General features: G+C 42.7%; 3 protein-coding genes across 4 annotated transcripts; all 3 read left to right on the top strand.

Annotated features, from left to right (window-relative positions):
- Positions 1 to 1,192: 1,192 nt before the first annotated feature.
- Positions 1,193 to 3,471, top strand: ptgfr (prostaglandin F receptor (FP); the record flags this gene model as incomplete). Its single annotated transcript, XM_080506269.1, has 2 exons — positions 1,193 to 1,978; positions 3,157 to 3,471. The coding sequence occupies 2 exons, from the start codon at positions 1,193 to 1,195 to the stop codon at positions 3,469 to 3,471; spliced, it is 1,101 nt and encodes a 366-aa protein (XP_080362395.1).
- A 1,353-nt stretch (positions 3,472 to 4,824) lies between these two features.
- On the top strand, positions 4,825 to 9,459 carry btf3l4 (basic transcription factor 3-like 4). 2 transcript variants are annotated; one of them, XM_080505631.1, is made up of 6 exons: positions 4,825 to 4,920; positions 5,311 to 5,372; positions 7,320 to 7,433; positions 7,593 to 7,794; positions 8,899 to 8,958; positions 9,127 to 9,459. In XM_080505631.1, the coding sequence occupies exons 1-6, from the start codon at positions 4,848 to 4,850 to the stop codon at positions 9,171 to 9,173; spliced, it is 558 nt and encodes a 185-aa protein (XP_080361757.1). In that variant the 5' UTR covers positions 4,825 to 4,847; the 3' UTR covers positions 9,174 to 9,459. The 2 variants fall into 2 exon arrangements, with proteins under 2 accessions (XP_080361757.1, XP_080361758.1); XM_080505632.1 differs by lacking the exon at positions 4,825 to 4,920 and adding an exon at positions 4,921 to 5,039.
- Positions 9,460 to 11,472: 2,013 nt separating this feature from the next.
- zfyve9b (zinc finger, FYVE domain containing 9b) lies at positions 11,473 to 18,377 on the top strand (the record flags this gene model as incomplete). The annotated part of the gene is made up of 14 exons (XM_080506268.1): positions 11,473 to 12,181; positions 12,580 to 12,779; positions 12,864 to 12,975; positions 13,363 to 13,485; positions 13,692 to 13,847; positions 14,072 to 14,296; positions 14,382 to 14,464; positions 14,608 to 14,712; positions 14,794 to 14,944; positions 15,977 to 16,057; positions 16,361 to 16,523; positions 16,774 to 16,879; positions 17,418 to 17,597; positions 17,975 to 18,377. 14 exons carry the CDS (start codon positions 11,473 to 11,475, stop codon positions 18,134 to 18,136), a joined length of 2,556 nt encoding a protein of 851 aa, XP_080362394.1. The 3' UTR covers positions 18,137 to 18,377.
- Between the last annotated feature and the right edge of the window lie 603 nt (positions 18,378 to 18,980).

Raw genomic sequence — 18,980 nt, 5'->3', positions numbered from 1 at the left:
GAGAGAGCGAGAGTCTGCACATTACTTCTGATAGAGTATTAACTAATAAGTATTGTGCTTGGATTGTAGAAGTATTACTAAATGATGTGCATCGCTTCGGACATTTCATTGGCAATCACTAATCTTGGCGCGTGAGACGCACACGCACACGCACACGCACACAGGACACACGCTGGACTGTTGAGAGAGAGAGAGAGAGAGAGGGTGTGTGTGTGTGTGTGTGTGTGTGTGTGTGTGTGTGTGTGTGTGTGTGTGTGTGTGTGTGTGTGTGTGTGTGTGTGTGTGTGTGTGTGTGTGTGTGTGTTTGCGTAGTCGCACGTCCTCTCTTCTGGCTGAGCAGCGCGCATCTCGCGTCCGTGCGCTCTCACCAAGCACTGGCGCGTGCTGATGGCTCGGACCAAGCATTGAGGAGACGTCCAACGGCATTTACCGCCGGGCTGTCTGGACGTCACTTTCTTTTATTGGTTGTGACAATAGGCGGCGAGTTTGGCGGCTGGTGACTTATGGCGAGTTACCGGAGAAAAGACCGAAGCTGAGGTGAGCATCGAATCCACACTCACTACAGTGAATAGAAGCGGTTTCTCATAGTGTTGAATTCATTGAGTCATTAATATCACAGCCTTCATTGCACTTCGGTGTTACAGTTTCTTACCCTTAGTTTTGACTTGTTTGATTGGATTTTTACTGACACAGTTGTCAATTTTTCTCAGTATTAGTTCAAATATTTAAATTCATTGATTGCAGCAGGAGAAATTATTCAAGGTTTGAGTCAAAGCCTGTGACAGAAAAAGGGATTGTTGCTGCGTTTGTTTGATTATTCGTTTAGTTTTCTCTTCTTTGTTCTATGGATGCTCTTTTGAAGCACGTTGTAGTGCCATTTTGACTTTGTCTACTTATTTTCTTTTTGGGAACACAAGCTAGACCTACGTTTCTTTTCTAGGTAAGACTAAAGCCTGCACTATAGTCTACGGAGGGGAGGCTTGGGTGGAATTTATGTTTGGACACGTAGTTATTGTTTAGTTTTAAGCAAGAGAGCAACAATTACATATACATATATATACATCCGATTGATGTCCTTGCAATTTATTAAACAAAACAACATTGCATTAAAATAAATTATTTCAATTTAGCATTTGTTTCCAATGAATCGTACATCATCTGTCTATGCTCTCCTGCAGATTTGTTGCCAGCCATGTCAACCAATGGGAGCTCAGAGACGAGCTGCAGGTCAGGTGGTCGACCATCGAACACCACCTGCAGTCAGTCTGTCACTGCGTCTGTCGTCTCGATGACCGTGGGCATTTTCTCCAACAGTCTTGCTCTTTTCATCCTGGTGAGATCCTACAACCGGATCCGGATCAAGTCTAAAGCTTCCTTCCTGCTGTTTGCCAGCAGCCTGGTCATCACAGACCTGCTTGGTCACCTCATCACTGGCTCCCTGGTGCTATTTGTCTACAGCTTTCAAAAGAAATGGGAGTCTTTCGATCCTCACCGCATCGTGTGCACCACCTTCGGTGTATGCATGGTGTTTTTTGGCCTCAGCCCTTTGTTCCTTGGAGGTGTCATGGCAGTGGAGCGCTGCATCGGAGTGACCAGGCCCATTTTCCACACCACAGTGTTGGCTTCCCACCACATGAAAAGGCTGCTGGGGCTCACCTGGTTGCTTGCTGGCCTGGTGGCCGTGCTCCCTGTCCTACTGTGGAGACCCTATAAGATCCAACGCTCCAGGAGCTGGTGCTTCTTCCACATGGATCATCCCAAAGACTGGCTCGATGTGCTCCTGCCGTTGATCTTCTCTCTGCTGGGCTTATTGGCACTGCTGCTCTCTATTGTTTGCAACACTCTTACTAGCTTTGCTCTGCTGCAAGCCAGACTGCGCCGTAAGCATCACTGCCGGGGTACCGCCTACCACCTGGAGATGATCTGCCAGCTCCTGGCCATCATGCTGGTGTCCTGCATCTGCTGGGGCCCATTACTGGTAAACTCTTACACACTGTGGCTTCATCTTAGGGCACCGTGAGTTTTCCATATAAAGAATTACCAAGCGTAAGAAGTGTAGTCTAACACACCTGTGCTGCCACAAGACATTGCTTCAGTTTACAGTGTGTTTTGGTAAATAATACTTAAAAATATTGCTTTCATCCTGCACGGTATATCATTTGTTGATTGCAAAATGCAATTTTGTCATAAGTCCTGCCAGGTTTTCATCATGTGTGATATTAAAAAAAAAAAAAAAAAAGGAATATGATTGAAGATAAAAGGATTTTTTGATGTATATACCTTTCTGTGTCCAGATTTGCTTCAAAAATAGTCATATTTAGAATAAGGAGTCAGTGCCTTATAGCTTGTGAAGAAAGTGTGGACAGGCATCCAAATCCAAGCTTCTCTAAGTCCAGTGTGACATTTCCACATTTTGACAATTTTAGATATAGTGCCACCTTCTGTTGTATTTATCAAGTCCACAATCAACACAGTGTCTACCAGGAGATTACGGAGCACTTTGTGCTTTTTACAGTATGTGCTCACAAGCTGTATAGAAATGCTGCATTTCCGACAGGGTTTCATAACTGTCCAATGTGCCAAAACTCCTCATAGCTAGTTTGTTGACCATCGTCTTCACTGGTTGGCCAACTCACTTGAATCTTTGGAGAATTGGTGGGCAGGAGGAAGATGAGTGAGGCTATATCCCTTAATGCGGATGATCTGAAGCAAACCAGTTTTTATAACACCTCAGTAGTTCCACAGACTGTTTATCGCTTTGATTGTGCAATGTTTTGTACAATAGTACACACAAACAGATTTTGAGTCAGTGAATGAACATAAGTCCGTGTCGAGTCAAAGAATCAGAAACATACGTACATTTGAACTGTTTTCCATGGTGCTATGTTGTGCAGATGCACCTGTATTTGCAATAAACATGAATCAAAAAATCAAAATGTGACATTTTGCAGCTCGGCCATTTAATAGACTGATAGAATAAGATTAAAATAGATTGTTTGGTAACTTATCTCTATGACTTGAACCATTTCTTCATTATTTATTGTTTTATGTCTCATAAAGATATGCATTGAACGATTAACGAAAATTGTAAATCCAACCACTTTTACAATTTTTTTGTCTTTTTGTCTTTGCACCATTGTGTACCCACAACAACAGATCCAAATCATCATCTTGAGCACCAAAGCCAAAGAGGAGTCTGCATCCTCCAGTCTGCTGACAGTGATTCGTATGGCCACATGGAACCAGATCCTCGATCCCTGGGTCTACATCCTGCTGAGGAAGGCTGTGCTGAGGAAAATCTTCGCCTTGTTTTACTGCTGCTGGGGCTCAAAGTCTCATAATCTTCACCGCTGGCAGAGAAGTATGCTCCACAGCTCAGTGGATACCAGCCACTCCGGTGCTGGTACATCTGAATGCCACTACCTCGCCAGATTGCCTCTGCCAGACACTGCTATTAAATACATCACCTAAATGCCGGTTCAGTAAGTTTGATATGGGACAAAATGGTCTCTAAAAGCTACTATGGAAGAGAAATCAACAGGAAAATTACACAAGCCGAAAAGTGTGTTTACCTGCATGCCACCTTTGCTAAATGCTCATCATGAGCAGCCAGTGTTTTGATATATTGTAAAATGTGGGGTTAACTCTTCTAAACCCTCAGCTCTGCTTCACACATTAGCAGCTGTAAACAAAATAAGTCAAAAGTTGTCACAGCACTCAAAGTTATTACAGTCATAGATTACTGTCTGACTTTTTCATTCTGCTTTTTTTTTTTAATTCAAAATGTCTCTGTTGCACTGATGAAGTTTCCACACGGCAGCTCTAATCTGTGATTTGATACTCAGTGAATGTATTTGATTCTTATGCCATTACAGCATCAGCAGAACAAGCCTGCGCTGCATGTGATTACATGTGACACACATGTGACTTTGTAAAGTGCTGTGGATGCTAATGTACTGAATTAAGTCCTCATTTGTAGTACATACACATGTATAATTGTGTTTATTTGGAATAGGATATGACCTTTCTATGTATTCTATATTGTTAATGTGGCATCAGGGTAACTAGATATCTGCAGCAGTGCATGCAGAATAATGTGAGTCAGCAAAGCTTCAACATGTCCAGAGGTAATCTGGAAAGGATCTGTGTAATTGGTATTGCAGACATCTTCGTTTTCTGTTGTAAATACATGCAGTGTGACCACATTGTGACCGTAGTCATCAATATGGAGTAGGTATGAATCTGAATTTCCATGCAATCAAAATAAAGCATATGCTCACAAAGCTGGTCCTCGGTGGACCACAACGTTCTTAGAAGGTTGCTTTGGATGTGACTGTTAAGTTTGTTTGCATCAATGCTTCTGTGCCATGCAATCCTCCTTTCCTCTTAAAATCATTTTGGCGTGTTTGTTATGAATAAGTGGGTTTAATTGAAATCAAAATGGGAAATAAAAAAAGAACATTACAAAAAATATATTTGTGGTTGTCAAGATGATTTGTGCTAACAGGAAGTCTCCACTCAGCACATATATTGAGGACATAATATGCTGAAATCCAAGCCCATTAAAGTTTATTCATTAGGTCGCCAAGCATTGACTAACCAATACATTTTTTTTTGTTAATCTCTTCGAGGAAAGCATGCTCATTTTTAACTTTTAAAAATTCACTATTTTTTTTAAACATTTCAAACAACCCCGGCCAAATTCGATCCCAGCGTCTCCAGACCGGAGAGAAATCCAGCCGCTCGGCGCAGGGACGTTTGTTTGTGTAGTTCCGGAGACGCCCTCTGGGTGGCAGCACAAGCCTCACGTCCTCTCTGTCAAACGAAGAAGAAATGCGGCGCATCTGATGCTTGACGTCATCGCTTCCTGCTCAGCCGCTTCTTCTGGGGGCGCCGCATGTTTGAGGGAAATCTCCGCAGGTTAGTGAGGGGGGGTCCTGCGGCTCTGTCGTTGCGGCTCCGTGCGCACAGTCTGCGGCCCGCGTGCTCCGGCTGTGCGGTCACGGTCGAGCTGCCGGCCTGAGCTCGGCGGAGACTCGGTGTGTGTGTTTGTTTTCGGGGCCTTGTGTTGTTTTTATACCTGCAGACAAGAGGCTGGACTTCCACAAGTTGGAGCTCGTCTGATGCATTGTTGCATCGACTGCGTCCGACGTTCATGTCGATACTTTGCTTTTAATTGTGTCTAACAACAGCTGCCCAAGTGGAGTGACGGGGATGATGTTGTCACTGATGCATGACAGTTGCATGTGGGTTTATTTATGATCGACATGCTCTGTTTTTGGGACGTCATCAGCATGTTTTCTCTCGTAGGTGAAAACATGAATCAAGAAAAATTGGCCAAACTTCAAGCCCAAGTGCGGATAGGAGGGAAGGTAAGTCTATACTTGCCATATCTTGTTTTTTTTATTTTTTTATTGTTGTTGTTTTATATATATATATATATATATATATATATATATATATATAAAGAGAGAAATATATATATATATATATATATATATATATATACGCAAACATAATGTACAGTAGACTCTTGTTTCCCCCCCTAAACTGTAATGTAAAATTTCCTGTTGAACGATTCTCAAATAAAAAACGTATGCTTTCATCACAACATGGAAACATACACAGACGCCTGTTTCTTGAAGGTGACATCCGCTGTCTCGTCTGTGATTATGGAGAGAAAAAAAGCTCCTCCATATGTTCTCAGGACATCGCCATGTTCAGTCATTTTTATTGAGATTATCATGAGAAAGCCACTTGGCCTCAGTGTGAGCCAGACAGGTGTGGAGCTCTGGAATGTCTTGTGCAAACAAGTTCTCAAGTTTGACTCTCATGAGCCCGAATGGCCAGTTTGCCAAATATTATGCAAAACACATCAATGCAACATTTGCTTCAGTAGAGGAAGCAGTTGTTACATCAATCATTTATTTTAACATTACAATTGAAAACTTTCACTTGGTGAGGGGATTATTTTGCTGCCATCTTGTACCTGTTTTACTTTGCATTCAAGTGTTGAATGTCGAGGTTTGTCATGATATATTTGTCGATGGTGGATATGACTCAACTGGCGCAAGATGCCAGCTTCGCAAAGTGCGTCTGGTGAGGACGCGCGTCAAACATGAGAAGACACTGAGGCAAACGCCACATTGTGATTTTACATGAAGTCAGACAAGATTTGACTGCTTCACCAACACAGAGCAGTGGCTGAAGTGACCCAGACTTCCGACCCTGTTCACTTGTTTTTTGTGCCACGAACAAGCTGTGTGAATGGCATGGAGTCAGAATGATGCAGATACTTTACTAATGGAGAGCGTTTTACCACTTGAGCATGATTATGCATTTTCCCGTTTGTGTAGGAGGCGTCCCAAAACAAATTTGAATCAAATATCTTGCTGCAACCTCCTTCTTGCTGCTATTTTAATTAGTACATTGATATTACTGAACCAGAATTGACTTAACATGTCCATTTTTAATACACCATTTGTGGTTTTCGCAAGAAAATAATCCAACCGAACCCATATGAAGTCATTGTGCAGTGGTAAAGTGGAAAGCAGTTGGAATTTGAAGTTGTAGGTAGTCCAACGTGTCACAAAGACTCCAAACCTCAACAGAAAGATAGAAATAAAGCATTGTTTATCAATTCCCTTGAGCAAATTCCTTCTCTGCATTCAACCCATCTTGTTCATAGTTAACCTTTATTATACATACCAGGTGCGGTGAGCTGCCGCAGTGCAGCGCCCCGGGGGCTGCTGGGCCTAGCTCAGGGGTCACAGTGGTAACCTGCCTGTTGTGGGATTTGAACCTGTAAACTTTCCAGAGATCGGAACTGAGCTTGCAGGATTCAAAGTACAAAGTGCTTACCATTACACCTGAGGTGATTGGTAAATACGTTTATCGTCATGTTCAATGGAGTTGATTTTTTTTCTTATATTATTATAGGTGCATCTAAATAAATTTTTTTTAACATAATTTACATTTTCACTCATTACATATAAACTGAAGCATTTCAAACATTTATGAAACGTCAAGATTGTGGCATTTGGTTAAAAAATAAAAACGTTTTTTGATCAAATATTCTCACATTTTGAGAGATTTTTTTTTAATGACTTTGAATTAGAAAAGAAACAAAAAGATTAAAAACTATATTTAAGTGTTTGCAGCACATTTTAAATATATGGAGGATTCACTGCTGAAGTTAATTATAAAAAAAAAAAAAATCACTATATTGTGGTGGGGGGTGGGGGGGTGGGTAGATCCACTGATGTGTACTGTCATAATAAAACTCGGCTGGTTTTAAACAAGTCTCGGTCTGATTTCAGGGCTCAGCACGCAGAAAGAAGAAGGTGGTGCACAGAACTGCAACAGCTGACGACAAAAAACTCCAGAGTTCTCTAAAGAAGTTAGCCGTCAATAATATTGCTGGAATTGAGGAGGTAGATGGACAAGCTGTTGATTTATCTTCATGTTAAAGCAATGCATTGCTGTGTGGTTTGATTGCCTTCAGGTTTTGTTATATTTTTAATGAATCATTGTGGCCTCTGAACCAGTATCTTTAAAAACAGATTAATTTTTTTCTTTTCTTTTCTCTGCAGGTGAACATGATCAAAGATGATGGGACTGTAATTCACTTCAACAACCCCAAAGTTCAGGCCTCTCTGTCCGCCAACACTTTCGCCATCACGGGCCACGCTGAGACGAAGCAGCTCACAGAGATGCTCCCTGGCATCTTCAGTCAGTTGGGAGCCGACGGCCTCTCCAGCCTGCGCAAACTGGCCGAGCAGTTCCCCCGGCAAGGTGGGTGACTGACCCGTCTCCACTCGTGTAAAGGTGGAAGGTTGGAGGTTTAGTATTTAATTGTTATAGAATTTTTTTTAAAATTCTGAGCAGTCTGTGCTGTGCTCTTGGACACAAATTGATAAACTACAAACTAAATACTCATTTTCAATCACAAAATGATCAGACTACATATTCTGTACTTTGTACGAGTCTCCTTTTGTGAGTTGCTAAAATCACTTTGCACACAGAATTTTATGTATATATAGAGGTATAAGGCTGCATCGTCCCTCCCTGAGTTATGATCTCTCTTCATCGCTTGATACGACCACAACAATACATACATTTTATTTTGAAAACCACTTTTTTTCCCGATTTATTATAAACTGTTTTATAAGCTCTTGTATATTTTCTTTCCCCCAAAGTGAAAACTATCTGGTCGAGGGGAAATGATTTGTCAGTGAGGATGGAAAAAGAAAATGATGGTGGCAGAAAGCAAATCTGCTAATTTATTGGCATTTATAAAGAGACTTTACTGTGGAATATAACACAGACCATCTGTTATGGCATCATCAGTTAAAAACCCCAGTAATGAAGTGTTCTGCTTCTATTTGTTGACGGGCCAACAAACATTCTCATTTTTATTAGTATCTGTTGTTATCTACCATGCAGTAAATATCATCTCTTTTTTTTGTTCCTCCTTTTTTTAATAGAAACAAATTTTAATATAAGTTGAGCACTACTATGTTTACCAGGTACAACATGTACTGTTCCTTTGTCCATTCATATAAGTTAAAATAGCATGACACGATTTCATTAAATAAACCAGGCGCGAGCCTGGAGGAGACGATGCAAACTCTAAAATCTTCCCTTTGCTGTTTTGACAATGTGCTGGCATTTGTCTGTTCAAATATAATAATCTAGATTCATCGACCCTCAATGATTTCAAGTCAGTATAAAATCTGCTATCACTGCCTGAAACTACAACGCTTATTGTCTCGGAACAACACCGGTCTGGTTTTGTGCTTTCATTTTCCCTTTGTGTTGGGGGGGGGGGGGGGCAACCATTACATGTTTGGTTTCAATTAATCTATTGAAAACATTGCGTTGTGTTTTCCTTGTCAGTTCTGGACAGCAAGGTTCCAAAGACAGAGGATATCGAGGAAGAGGACGATGACGTTCCAGGTAATAGACCTTTACTTTAGAACCTCAACAGTTGCTTTACTACCTTGTATATGTACTGTATATAGTGTTTAAAATTAATGTCATTGAGCAGACATATACTTTTCTAATGTAACAGTATTAGGTGGTGTTTTACCTGTTGTAATAACACGGCTTTGTGTTGTCTTGTAGATCTGGTGGAGAACTTTGATGAAGCGTCAAAGAATGAAGCAAACTGACACACATGCGTTTCATGTGCATTCGGACTGAACTGCAATGGAGCCAGAAACCTCTCCCTGTCTTCGATCAGATTTCTCAGACATATCAAACGCTATCCAACAAACATGCCAGAGACTTTTCTATTTTACAGTGATTCAAGTTGGACTGGCTTATGACCTCCCTTCTGGTAAAAAGCAAAATAAAGTCACTGCATTGTCAGTTATCAGGACCACGGTCATGGTCATGTGAGCAAGTCTTAAGACATTCGTTTGTTTATGACAACAAAATAAAGGCAATTAACATTTTGCACATGGTGCTGTGGTCATTGACAGTTTCCCCAATCCCAAGTAAAGTAAAGGGAGTTCTGTCTTATTCCAGCAGCAGCTTTACAGATACAGCGTGGCCACAGCATGAGCTTTCCCCTACTGGTTATTCATAAAGCAGAATTTTAATCTCTGGCGTCATAGCTGTTGATGTCTTGGCTTGTGAGCCGTCCTGCGGGCTGTGGACGGACGGCAAAACTGGGGAGGGACATTTCTGCACACCTCCTGAGTTTCTTCAAAGCGCTGCAGAGAGACACAGGGGAGGAGGGAGATCGCACAGGAGAAGGGGAGAAAGGCGAAATCATCGCATCCTCCGCTTGTGAGGAAAAGGCACCGCTGCCGTGATTCCGCCTTCCTCGGCTGTCAGATGTAACGGGATAAAATGCTGAAGTTCTTTTCTGCGCGGGATGATGAGAACGAAAGCCTTTTGGGAGCAATAACGGAGGGTAAGACATCGGTTTATTCTCAGCCGGGTGGGGATGCTTGTCTCTGTCTCTCTCTCCCATTCATCGCCGGTGTGTTGAAGATGATGCTGTCTGTTGGTCACAGAAAAACGCTGAGACAGAGTTTGGCCGCGCGCATCGACGGCATCACCTGAAACGTGTGTGTGTGTGTATCTATCTATGTATGTATGCATGTATGTGTGTCCGTCTGTGCGCGCGCGCGCTCGTGTGAAAGTGTGGCGCACATTCCCGTGTGAAGAACCGGAGGCGCACGGGCTGTGCGCTGTCCCGAGACGCCTCCGAAACCCGAATGAGCATCACCCCGGCGAGAGGTGCCCCGGCTGCTGCTGGTCTGATGTAACGGGATGCGGGCTGAGTGTCGCATTGCCGCCGGCCTCGAGACCTGCGAGCGAATTAAACATTTGCACGTGTGTTGACTGCGTCACTGTCCCGGGAAACGGGCGCGCGGTGAGCAGCGTCGGTGCAGAGCCGCAAGCTCTTTGGAGGAATCTTCACTCTTTTACCCGCAGCGCTGGCAACTACCCGCATTTGGCTTTTTTGGGGTTTGTTTTTTTAATTTTTTCTTCTTCCAGATGAGCTGCACTGCAGTTTACCCCGGGGTGGAAATAGCGCCGTTGTTTTCACTCATATAATATATTTATATATATATTTCTCTTTTTTTTCTCCTTTTTTGAAGTGCACTGAACCATACAGTGTATGTGATTCATGTATATTTCCCACCATGTACGTGGATCACCAATACACGAATCACTGTGTCTCAATGAAACACGAACACGAACTGTGCATGCAACTGTTTTTGCACTTGCTGTCAATCTTGGAGCTGGCAGCACTAAGAAGAAGCGATGACAGGCGAGAATAATGGCCGGACACAAACACGCGCGCACACGCACGCAAAATATCTATTTTGCTTTTGTTTCTTCGTTCTGTAACTTTGCTTTAAATGTCAAAGAAAACAAAAAGCTATATTCGAGCACATTGTACGACATACACCAGGGGTTACTTTCACAACGCAACTGTACAACTTTTTTTTTTGTCGACATAATTATTATGAAATACATATAAACAAGTCAATGCAAATTATTATCCAAGGTTGAGATCAGAACACCAGCAGCTTCTGTGTATCCTCAAGGCACATATGCACTCTATACACAGGCCCAATTAAACACAGAACGACTGTTGAACTGTTCTCTGTGGAGCCAGTAGTCATGTGGTCATCAATCTTTTGCTCCCCTTGGCTGTTCATCAATATTTTGTGAAAAGGAAGCACAGTTTGTAGCGGTGGTGTGTTCTGTGCTAAGCTCAAGCACAAATGGCTGGTGTTTCCTTTAGCAATGATTGAAACCTATTAGAATATTAACGATGTGGAGATAGATTAGCACATTGTCTTTAATGGCCACTTAGCACATGTGAACACAGCTTTTCCACCTAATGGCTCATTATTAATGATCCACTAATGCATCACATTTTTTTGTGTGTAAATGTGTGTAGTGATGTTGAAGAGAGGTTAAAGCATTAAGTCTGTTTCAATGTCGATGTTATCCTCACGCTCCTTAACAGATGAAGGAGACAAACCATCTGATCAGGACACCAAGCAGCACTGGCTGAACAGGCCCTGCCTCCTCGTGCTCAAAGATGGGGACGTGTCGGGTCTGGGCTGTGGTCAAATCCAACCAGAATCGCCTTCGAAAGCTGCTTCAGATGCAACACTCAGAGGCCCTTTTGGACCGTTCGAGCAGAAACCATCAAAGCACCCTGCCAAAACAGCCTCTCACTCCGAGTTGGAGGAAGGCAGCTGTACTGTGACTGCCATCTCCACATGGGGCGAGAAGGAGTCCCCCAGCCCCCTGGTGCTGAGCCCCGCAGAGGCGGCATGGCCCGAGGAGGAGGAGGAGGCGGCGGAAGACAAGAAGCCCCAGGATCTCCCGTCGAAGGAGGACTCCGTGGTTGAGGAGAAGGAGTTGGAGGAAAGCGAGCAGCAAGAACATTCCTGCGGCTGCGAGGAGACGTGCAGCAAAGGGCCCAGAGAGCACCAGGGCCAGCTTCAGGTGACCCGATCTAACGAAGATGTGTCCACCACGTGTGGAGAAGGAGCAGTGGGGGAGAGCGTCGTCACTCCCGTGGTTCCTGACAACGAGTCCCAGGCCAACCCTGTCGGTATTCTCTCCAAGGATCGGGGCACCGTCCTTGGAGAAATCGCTCCACAGTGGATCCCTGATGCTGAGGCGCAGGTCTGCATGAAATGTGGGGTCAAGTTTACATTCACCAAGAGGAGGCACCACTGCCGTGCTTGTGGCAAGGTGAGAGAAGCAATGAACATTTGCAGCGTCGTCACTGGATTGAGATTCCAGTAGTGAACTGATAGTTGATGTGCGAAATGTGTGCGTGCTCATGCTCATCTGTGGTGTCTGCACGTGCATGTGGTGTGTGTTGTCAGGTTTTTTGTGCACTTTGCTCCAATCTGAAGATCAGACTTACACATCTGGATGGAAAGGAGGGACGGGTTTGTGTTTCCTGTCATTCAACCCTCATAAAACGTGAGCAATTATTTTTGTCGTTGTCAAACATCATACATTTTTGTGGGAGCAGGGGGGGAATAAAAATAAAAACACGCCTGTGTAATTCTCACCTTTGTTCTGCAGGGACGCCTCCAAGAGGAAAGCGGAGGGTGTGGTTTGCAGATGAAATTATCCCCAGTAAGCAATCAGAATCCGCTCCAACTACTCCAGTTAGGGGACCCACGCTCTCACCGCTGACGAGGCGTGGGCTGGCCGGACCTGGTAAAAGTCCCATTGGATCCCCGCAGATCAGGAGAAGCTTGAGGCCACATGGGACGACGAGTGTAGGTTGAACTACAGCAGATAGACTGCAGAGAATAGGTCTGTCACATATGCGGTCTCACTTCTCTGCCTCCGTCCACCTTCAGGAGGCCTGCGGACCTTACGGTTGGGGAACCACATCTTTAGTGAGCAACTCTTCTAACCTCATTCCCTTGGATGGTCTGCCCCCCATCCTGACTTCCACAGGAGTCAAAGGAGGTAAGACTCATTTGAATCGAGTGTGAAAGATGGAGAGCATCAATCACAAAGGAGGGGTTTTCCTGACGAAGATAGGATTTTTTTTTTGTTTTTTTTCACAAAATAGGGCAGAACAAGCCAGAGTGAAATTACAGAGCCTGGATTTTGAAATCTGTAAAAAGAAAAAAAAATTGCCAGTTATAGATAGAAAAACGTTAGTATCACTGAAACTAATGTGAATTGTGCTTCATGACTCATGCTTCACCACATTTCTGTAAAAGTTTGCTTCCGTAAGTTAGTAACCTCAGATTAAGAAATCTCAAAGGAAACAAGGACTCAAAATTCAATTTGCAGGACATGATGTAATCTAACACCTTGCAACTATACGTTTCTTTTCTTTTCTGTCAGACTACACTGTGGAGGAGCAGCCCTCTGAGATACTACTTATTCAAGAGTTGGAGAGTGGCAGGCCCAAACCTTTGGTGTTTGTGCTCAATGCTAACCTACTGGCAATGGTGAAAATGGTCAACTGTGTGTATCTTCTTTTATCTATTACGATGACACATAAAGTGGTTGATCCCTCTGTAAACTGGGGTGAAAACACCATTTGCGTTATGTTCATACTTATTACTTGTCATATTTCCCCTCAAGTGCTTATCCTTGTTTAACAATAATTTTTTCTCTTTCAAAGATTATCCCTACACTTACCCTGAGGTTGTATTTATGCTGTGTTCTAGATGTCAACAGGAAGTGCTGGTGCGTGACGACAAAGGGAATGCATGCCGTGGGCCAGGTGGAGGTGGTAGTACTGCTGCAGTGCCTCCCCGAAGAAAAGAGTTTCCCCAAGGACATTTTCCGTCACTTCATCCAGCTGTACAGAGACAGTCTCACAGGTCAGGGTCACACACACACACACACACACACACACACACACACACACACACACACACACACACACACACACACACACACACACACACACACACACACACACACACACACACACACACACACACATCAACTTGTGTTTTATTTATTCTCTTTCTTCGCTTACTCTCAGGCTACTGTTTATTTATTTATTTTTCTGATCTTAAGCGTTGCGTCTGTGTTTCTACAGGGAAGGTTGTGAAACACCTCTCACTGTCCTTGTTTGGCAGTAGTTTCTTAGGCAGTGAGGAGCATGCGGGCTTCCTGTACGTCCGTGCCACCCTCCAATCCCTCCAAGGTCTACCTCTGCCCAATCAGCCTTACCTCTTCGGCCTGCTGGTGCACAGAGCAGAGGTGGCTTGGGCTAAAGCTTTTCCCCTGCGTCTCATGCTGCGACTCGGGGCGGAATACAGATGTAAGCCAGGCATTCCTAGCAAATCTTGTAGATCGAAAGGCTCTGCTTCATTCTTTAGTTTCCCACGTTTCTTCTGTTTCTCCAGTTTATCCGTGTCCTCTGTACAGTGTACGCTTTAGAAAGCCCTTGTTTGGGGAAATAGGTCACACTATAATGAGACTGTTAGTGGTGAGTATGGTATTTTGTAACCACTTTCTTGTTGCATATCAGCACTAAAAAAAAAAAAGTTGGATGCATTAACTTTTAAACAACCTCCCTGTAGTAGATTCTTCGATTATTCCACCATCTTATTTTTTCTTTTTTTGCTTCAGGACTTTAGGAATTACCGTTACAGTCTTCCAGCGGTGCCGGGACTCACTGTGGATCTAGAGGCTCAGAAGACCTTAATAAAGATACCGTCCACTGGGTATAATGAGGTGAAGATAATCTCCACAGGGTTGCTGCTCAGGTATAGGTATTTTTCCAAGTGTCATCCCTCTTTTTTCTGCCCACTTTAGCTAATGAAGGCTCTGACTAAGTCCAATGAGCATGTGCTGGCTGTCGGAGCGTGTTTCAATGAGACTGCGGACTCTCACCTCATATGTGTGCAAGCAGACGATGGCCAGTATCAGACCCAAGCCATCAGCATTCACAATCAACCACGCAAAGGTAACGACACTGGATACTGCAAGAGACTGCCGGATAACACAGTTCGTATTTGAAGTGATGATATCACAACATTCATGAACGCACTGACAGTATTTACTACTTTCAAGATTATATTGGTTCATTTTTAAATTACGTTTTGATTTTGTATACTTTAGAAATAGATTCTGAGTCAAATCAAACAAAAAAAAAAAGTTTTTTTTCTGCATAATTGCAGCCAAATTTGGTATAAAATCCAGGTGGTTTTGGGTCAGGTATCTAAGCAGGATGTCCTTCCGGCTTTGGCAGTTTGATCGCTAGTCAACATGCTGAAACGCCTCGGGACAAAAATATTGAGCACGAAGATGCACTTGATGGAAAATGAGCACCTTGTATAGTTGAAAAGCTTCAGCTTTGGTTTTTGAAACAAGACAACAATGTGTCAAGGAAAGCTATCAGTCCTACAAATCAGCAGAGACCTGCATGTACTCATGCTGTTCCAGTGTTTGACATAATTGCTATAAATAATGAAAAGAAGAAGAAGCAAATCCAGATTTTACCAGCCACTAGTGATGATAACCTCACAGGCATGATATATCAACCACAGGCCCTACTTAAACAATCAAGAGGTGCAATATAGGTATGGGATTAGATTTCAAAATGATTGTCCGCACATCTGACAGATAATAGATCATAATCATGGTAGTCCCGGGAAAGACCTGTAAAATTTTATAAAGGAGGTTACAGGTTTGTTCGTCATGACACAATTGACTCCAATCATGTCAAGTTAGAAAATGAATAAGTGTAAATTAACAAGCTTATTTGGATTAAGCACAACACTCAACATTACACATTGAAAAGAAGTCAACACAACATTTGAGGTCAATTTACAGGAAGCAAGAATGCAAATGACCAAAATAGTCAAATGTAGTAAAAAGCAAAGCGAGGTACACTTTCAGTTATACAACACATGGTGGCACTGTGCATTGATTTCTGTACTGTTGAAACTGCTTCACCATACCAACATGTTTTCTTCTTTTTCTTTCTTTGATACAGTTACTGGATCATGTTTTTTCATATTCAGTAGTGCACTGAAAGCGTCTGCAGGATACTTGGCTAAGTCCAGCATTGTAGAAGGTAGGATTTCTACTCTCAACGGAAGCGAAGTTGGTCTTTGCTTTGACCCTCCTGGTATCAGGAAAAATTCTACTGTTCATACTTTGCAAGTAGAGCACTCCCATTTCAAACCTGCTTTATTTAGATCCTGTTGATCTTTGTACGTGTGTGTCTGTGTACATTTTAACAGACTGTTTGTCGAGCAGTGTGTTCACGTTCATGCATGTGAGTGTGTGAGTGAGTGTCCCCCCCCCCCCCCTCCCCTCCCCTCCCCATTGTTGTCCGTTTGTGTGTTTCTCCTGTATTGCTGTCCCCTCTCCACAGATGGGTTAATGGTGCAGATCACCGTGGAAACCATGGCGGAGCTCCGCCGGTCGCTACGGGAGATGAAAGACTACACCGTCACCTGTGGACGACTTGACCAATCAGAGAGCCAGGAGCTTGTTTGTGTGCAGTGGATGGAGGAGAAATGCACTGTGAATAAGGGGTGTGTGTGTGCACCTGTCTCAGGTTCACGAGGCCTTTGTACTCAGGCCGACAGAAAAGCTATTTCAAAATCCGAAAAAGGAATTCAGACAACGTTAGAGATGAGTGACCTGAAAATAACATTAAAACGATAAATAATTATTGTCCTCATTAGAAAGAATGCAGGCTTTGGTTTATCTAAACCTCCTTCTCTGACCTATGTTTTGCACTAACATATATAAATTCATCTAAACATTGCTTGTGTTCTCCAGCGTCATAAGCCCAATCGATGGAAAATCCATGGAATCTATTAGCAGTACAAAGATGTTTCAGAAGTCTGAATACAAAGAAAATGGGAAGATCATCCGTTGGACGGAGGTACATATAATCAGAAGTTGAATAGTACTGAACGCATGTACTCAACCTTAAGACCTGTTTCATTTCCTGCAATGTACTCAACTAAAAGTAAAATATTGTTATTAGAAATAATCTAGGGAAAAGACAAGGTATTTGTTTCTGTTTAGCTCGACTTAATTGCATTGTAAAGAGTAGATATTTTATTGCATTCACCTGAAATATCTATGGTACATATAATGACGACACAATAATGGGAAAAAAATGATAAAAAGCAGAATAATCTTATTGGATAAAGAAAAAAAGATTTGAATGTTGATTAAAGCTGTAGCAATGTTTAGTTTTAAAAACGACTTAATAGGTGTGAAAGGCACTTCATTTGACTTTCATTAAAAAAAATTGTCATAAAAATACAAGTAACAGAAAAATTATACTCAATTATAATACATAGTAATAATAATGATAATAGTGTTTGCAATTTGTTACTTCCACTCCTGCATATTAATATTGATTTACACAAACAGCCGCCTTCTCATTGCATTCACGTTAACATTGTATGCAGGTGTTCTTCCTTCAGAGGGGGGATCAACCCAAAGGAGGAGCGACTGACTCCGCTGAGCACGATCGGCTCACAGAGCGAATGGCCCGGGCCTTTTGCTTGGCACTGTGTCCACATCTTAAACTGCTGAAGGAGGATGGGATGGCCAAACTGGGGCTGCGCGTCACTTTCGACACTCAAGAGGTCAGAAAACTGTTTGATGTCTGATACATACTCAGCCTAACTCTAAAAAAAAAAGTGTCCCATCACCGATGTATTATTTGTTGACCCCTACAAAACATGGAGTGTCCGCCATTGCTGTGGAACATTGTCTTGCATACACTTCCAAAAAAAATCAGGACTTTCAACCAAAATCCAATGCATGTAAGAGATGCAACATTTAATAACATGGAAAAAAATATATATAAAAATACTATTTGGGAATTATTTATGTAGATTTAGCGGCTTGACTTTTATCGAGCAATAAAGTTTGATGTGTGACTCACATACCACGTTAGCCAAGTCTATCGTCTCTTTAGGAATCTGCTGAACTTAATTTCTGATTTGTTTTGCAATTTCAGGTGGGATTTGTGGCTGGGAGCAATGGGCAGCACCTCCCTGCTCAATACCTCAATGCACTGGATAGTGTGCTGATCCCAGTCATCCACAGCAGGGGGCGCAAAAGAGGCGACGAGCCCATTGTGCTGGAGCTCATCTTTTACATCCTTGAAAATATCACTTAGGATACATATGTTCCATTATGCCATCCCTGTAACCCTCATCACGGCTCCTCCTCCAGCACTTCTCGTCGGTGCGGCCACCCGTTCAGGCGAATGCAAGCAAACCTGGGGCGAACTGAATCACACCTGAGGTCTGCATTCACTAGAGAGAAGTGATCCGACTATTCAGCCGCAGACAATCTGGATACGCATGAAAACTAAAGGACTATCAGAAGAGCGTGCAGCGTTCACTCTTAGGTGTAGAAACTCCATAGCTTGAAATTCATGTCACAATATTCAGGTCATTTTTTATTTATCCCCCCCCCCCCCCCCATAATGGAGTATACCTTTAAAGTGGGAGCTGGATTCAGCCCTACAACCTTAAAGCAATGAGAAAAAGAGAATGACTCAAAGCACTGTATGTAGTAGATCTTTAGCAATTTGACGCACACGGAATGAATGCCTAAGGAATGTTTTCATACTGGATGTATTTTAATCGACTGCTCATGATGTGTAGTTCTAGCCTGAAATTAAACTTGCAATGAGAACTGTGTGTGTTTTTACTGCTCAACTGTCAGTACAGCCTCTTTTACACAACCGTTTCAACACCACTAGTTTGTACTTGAACACCGAGGTGGTTGACGACTATTACACAACCAAAAATGCTGATGCAGTGTTTGAAGGGATCATAGAATCCCTCCTGTTGTGACTTGCACTCTGAAGGTGAATTCAACAGAAAACCAGACTGAGGGACATTTCGGAGTTGGAAAATGTTTACTTTTCGCAAACAGATTGCACAAATCAATCCCACAGTAAAGGAGTGAATACTTAAAAAAAAATGTTTTTGTTTATGCTACTTCCCCCTCGT

This window comes from Blennius ocellaris, assembly GCF_963422515.1.
Source record: "Blennius ocellaris genome assembly, chromosome: 12".
NCBI classification, from domain to species: domain Eukaryota; kingdom Metazoa; phylum Chordata; class Actinopteri; order Blenniiformes; family Blenniidae; genus Blennius; species Blennius ocellaris.
The sequence above is the reverse complement of the archived record's forward strand: the minus strand, read 5'-3'. Positions and strand labels throughout refer to the sequence as shown.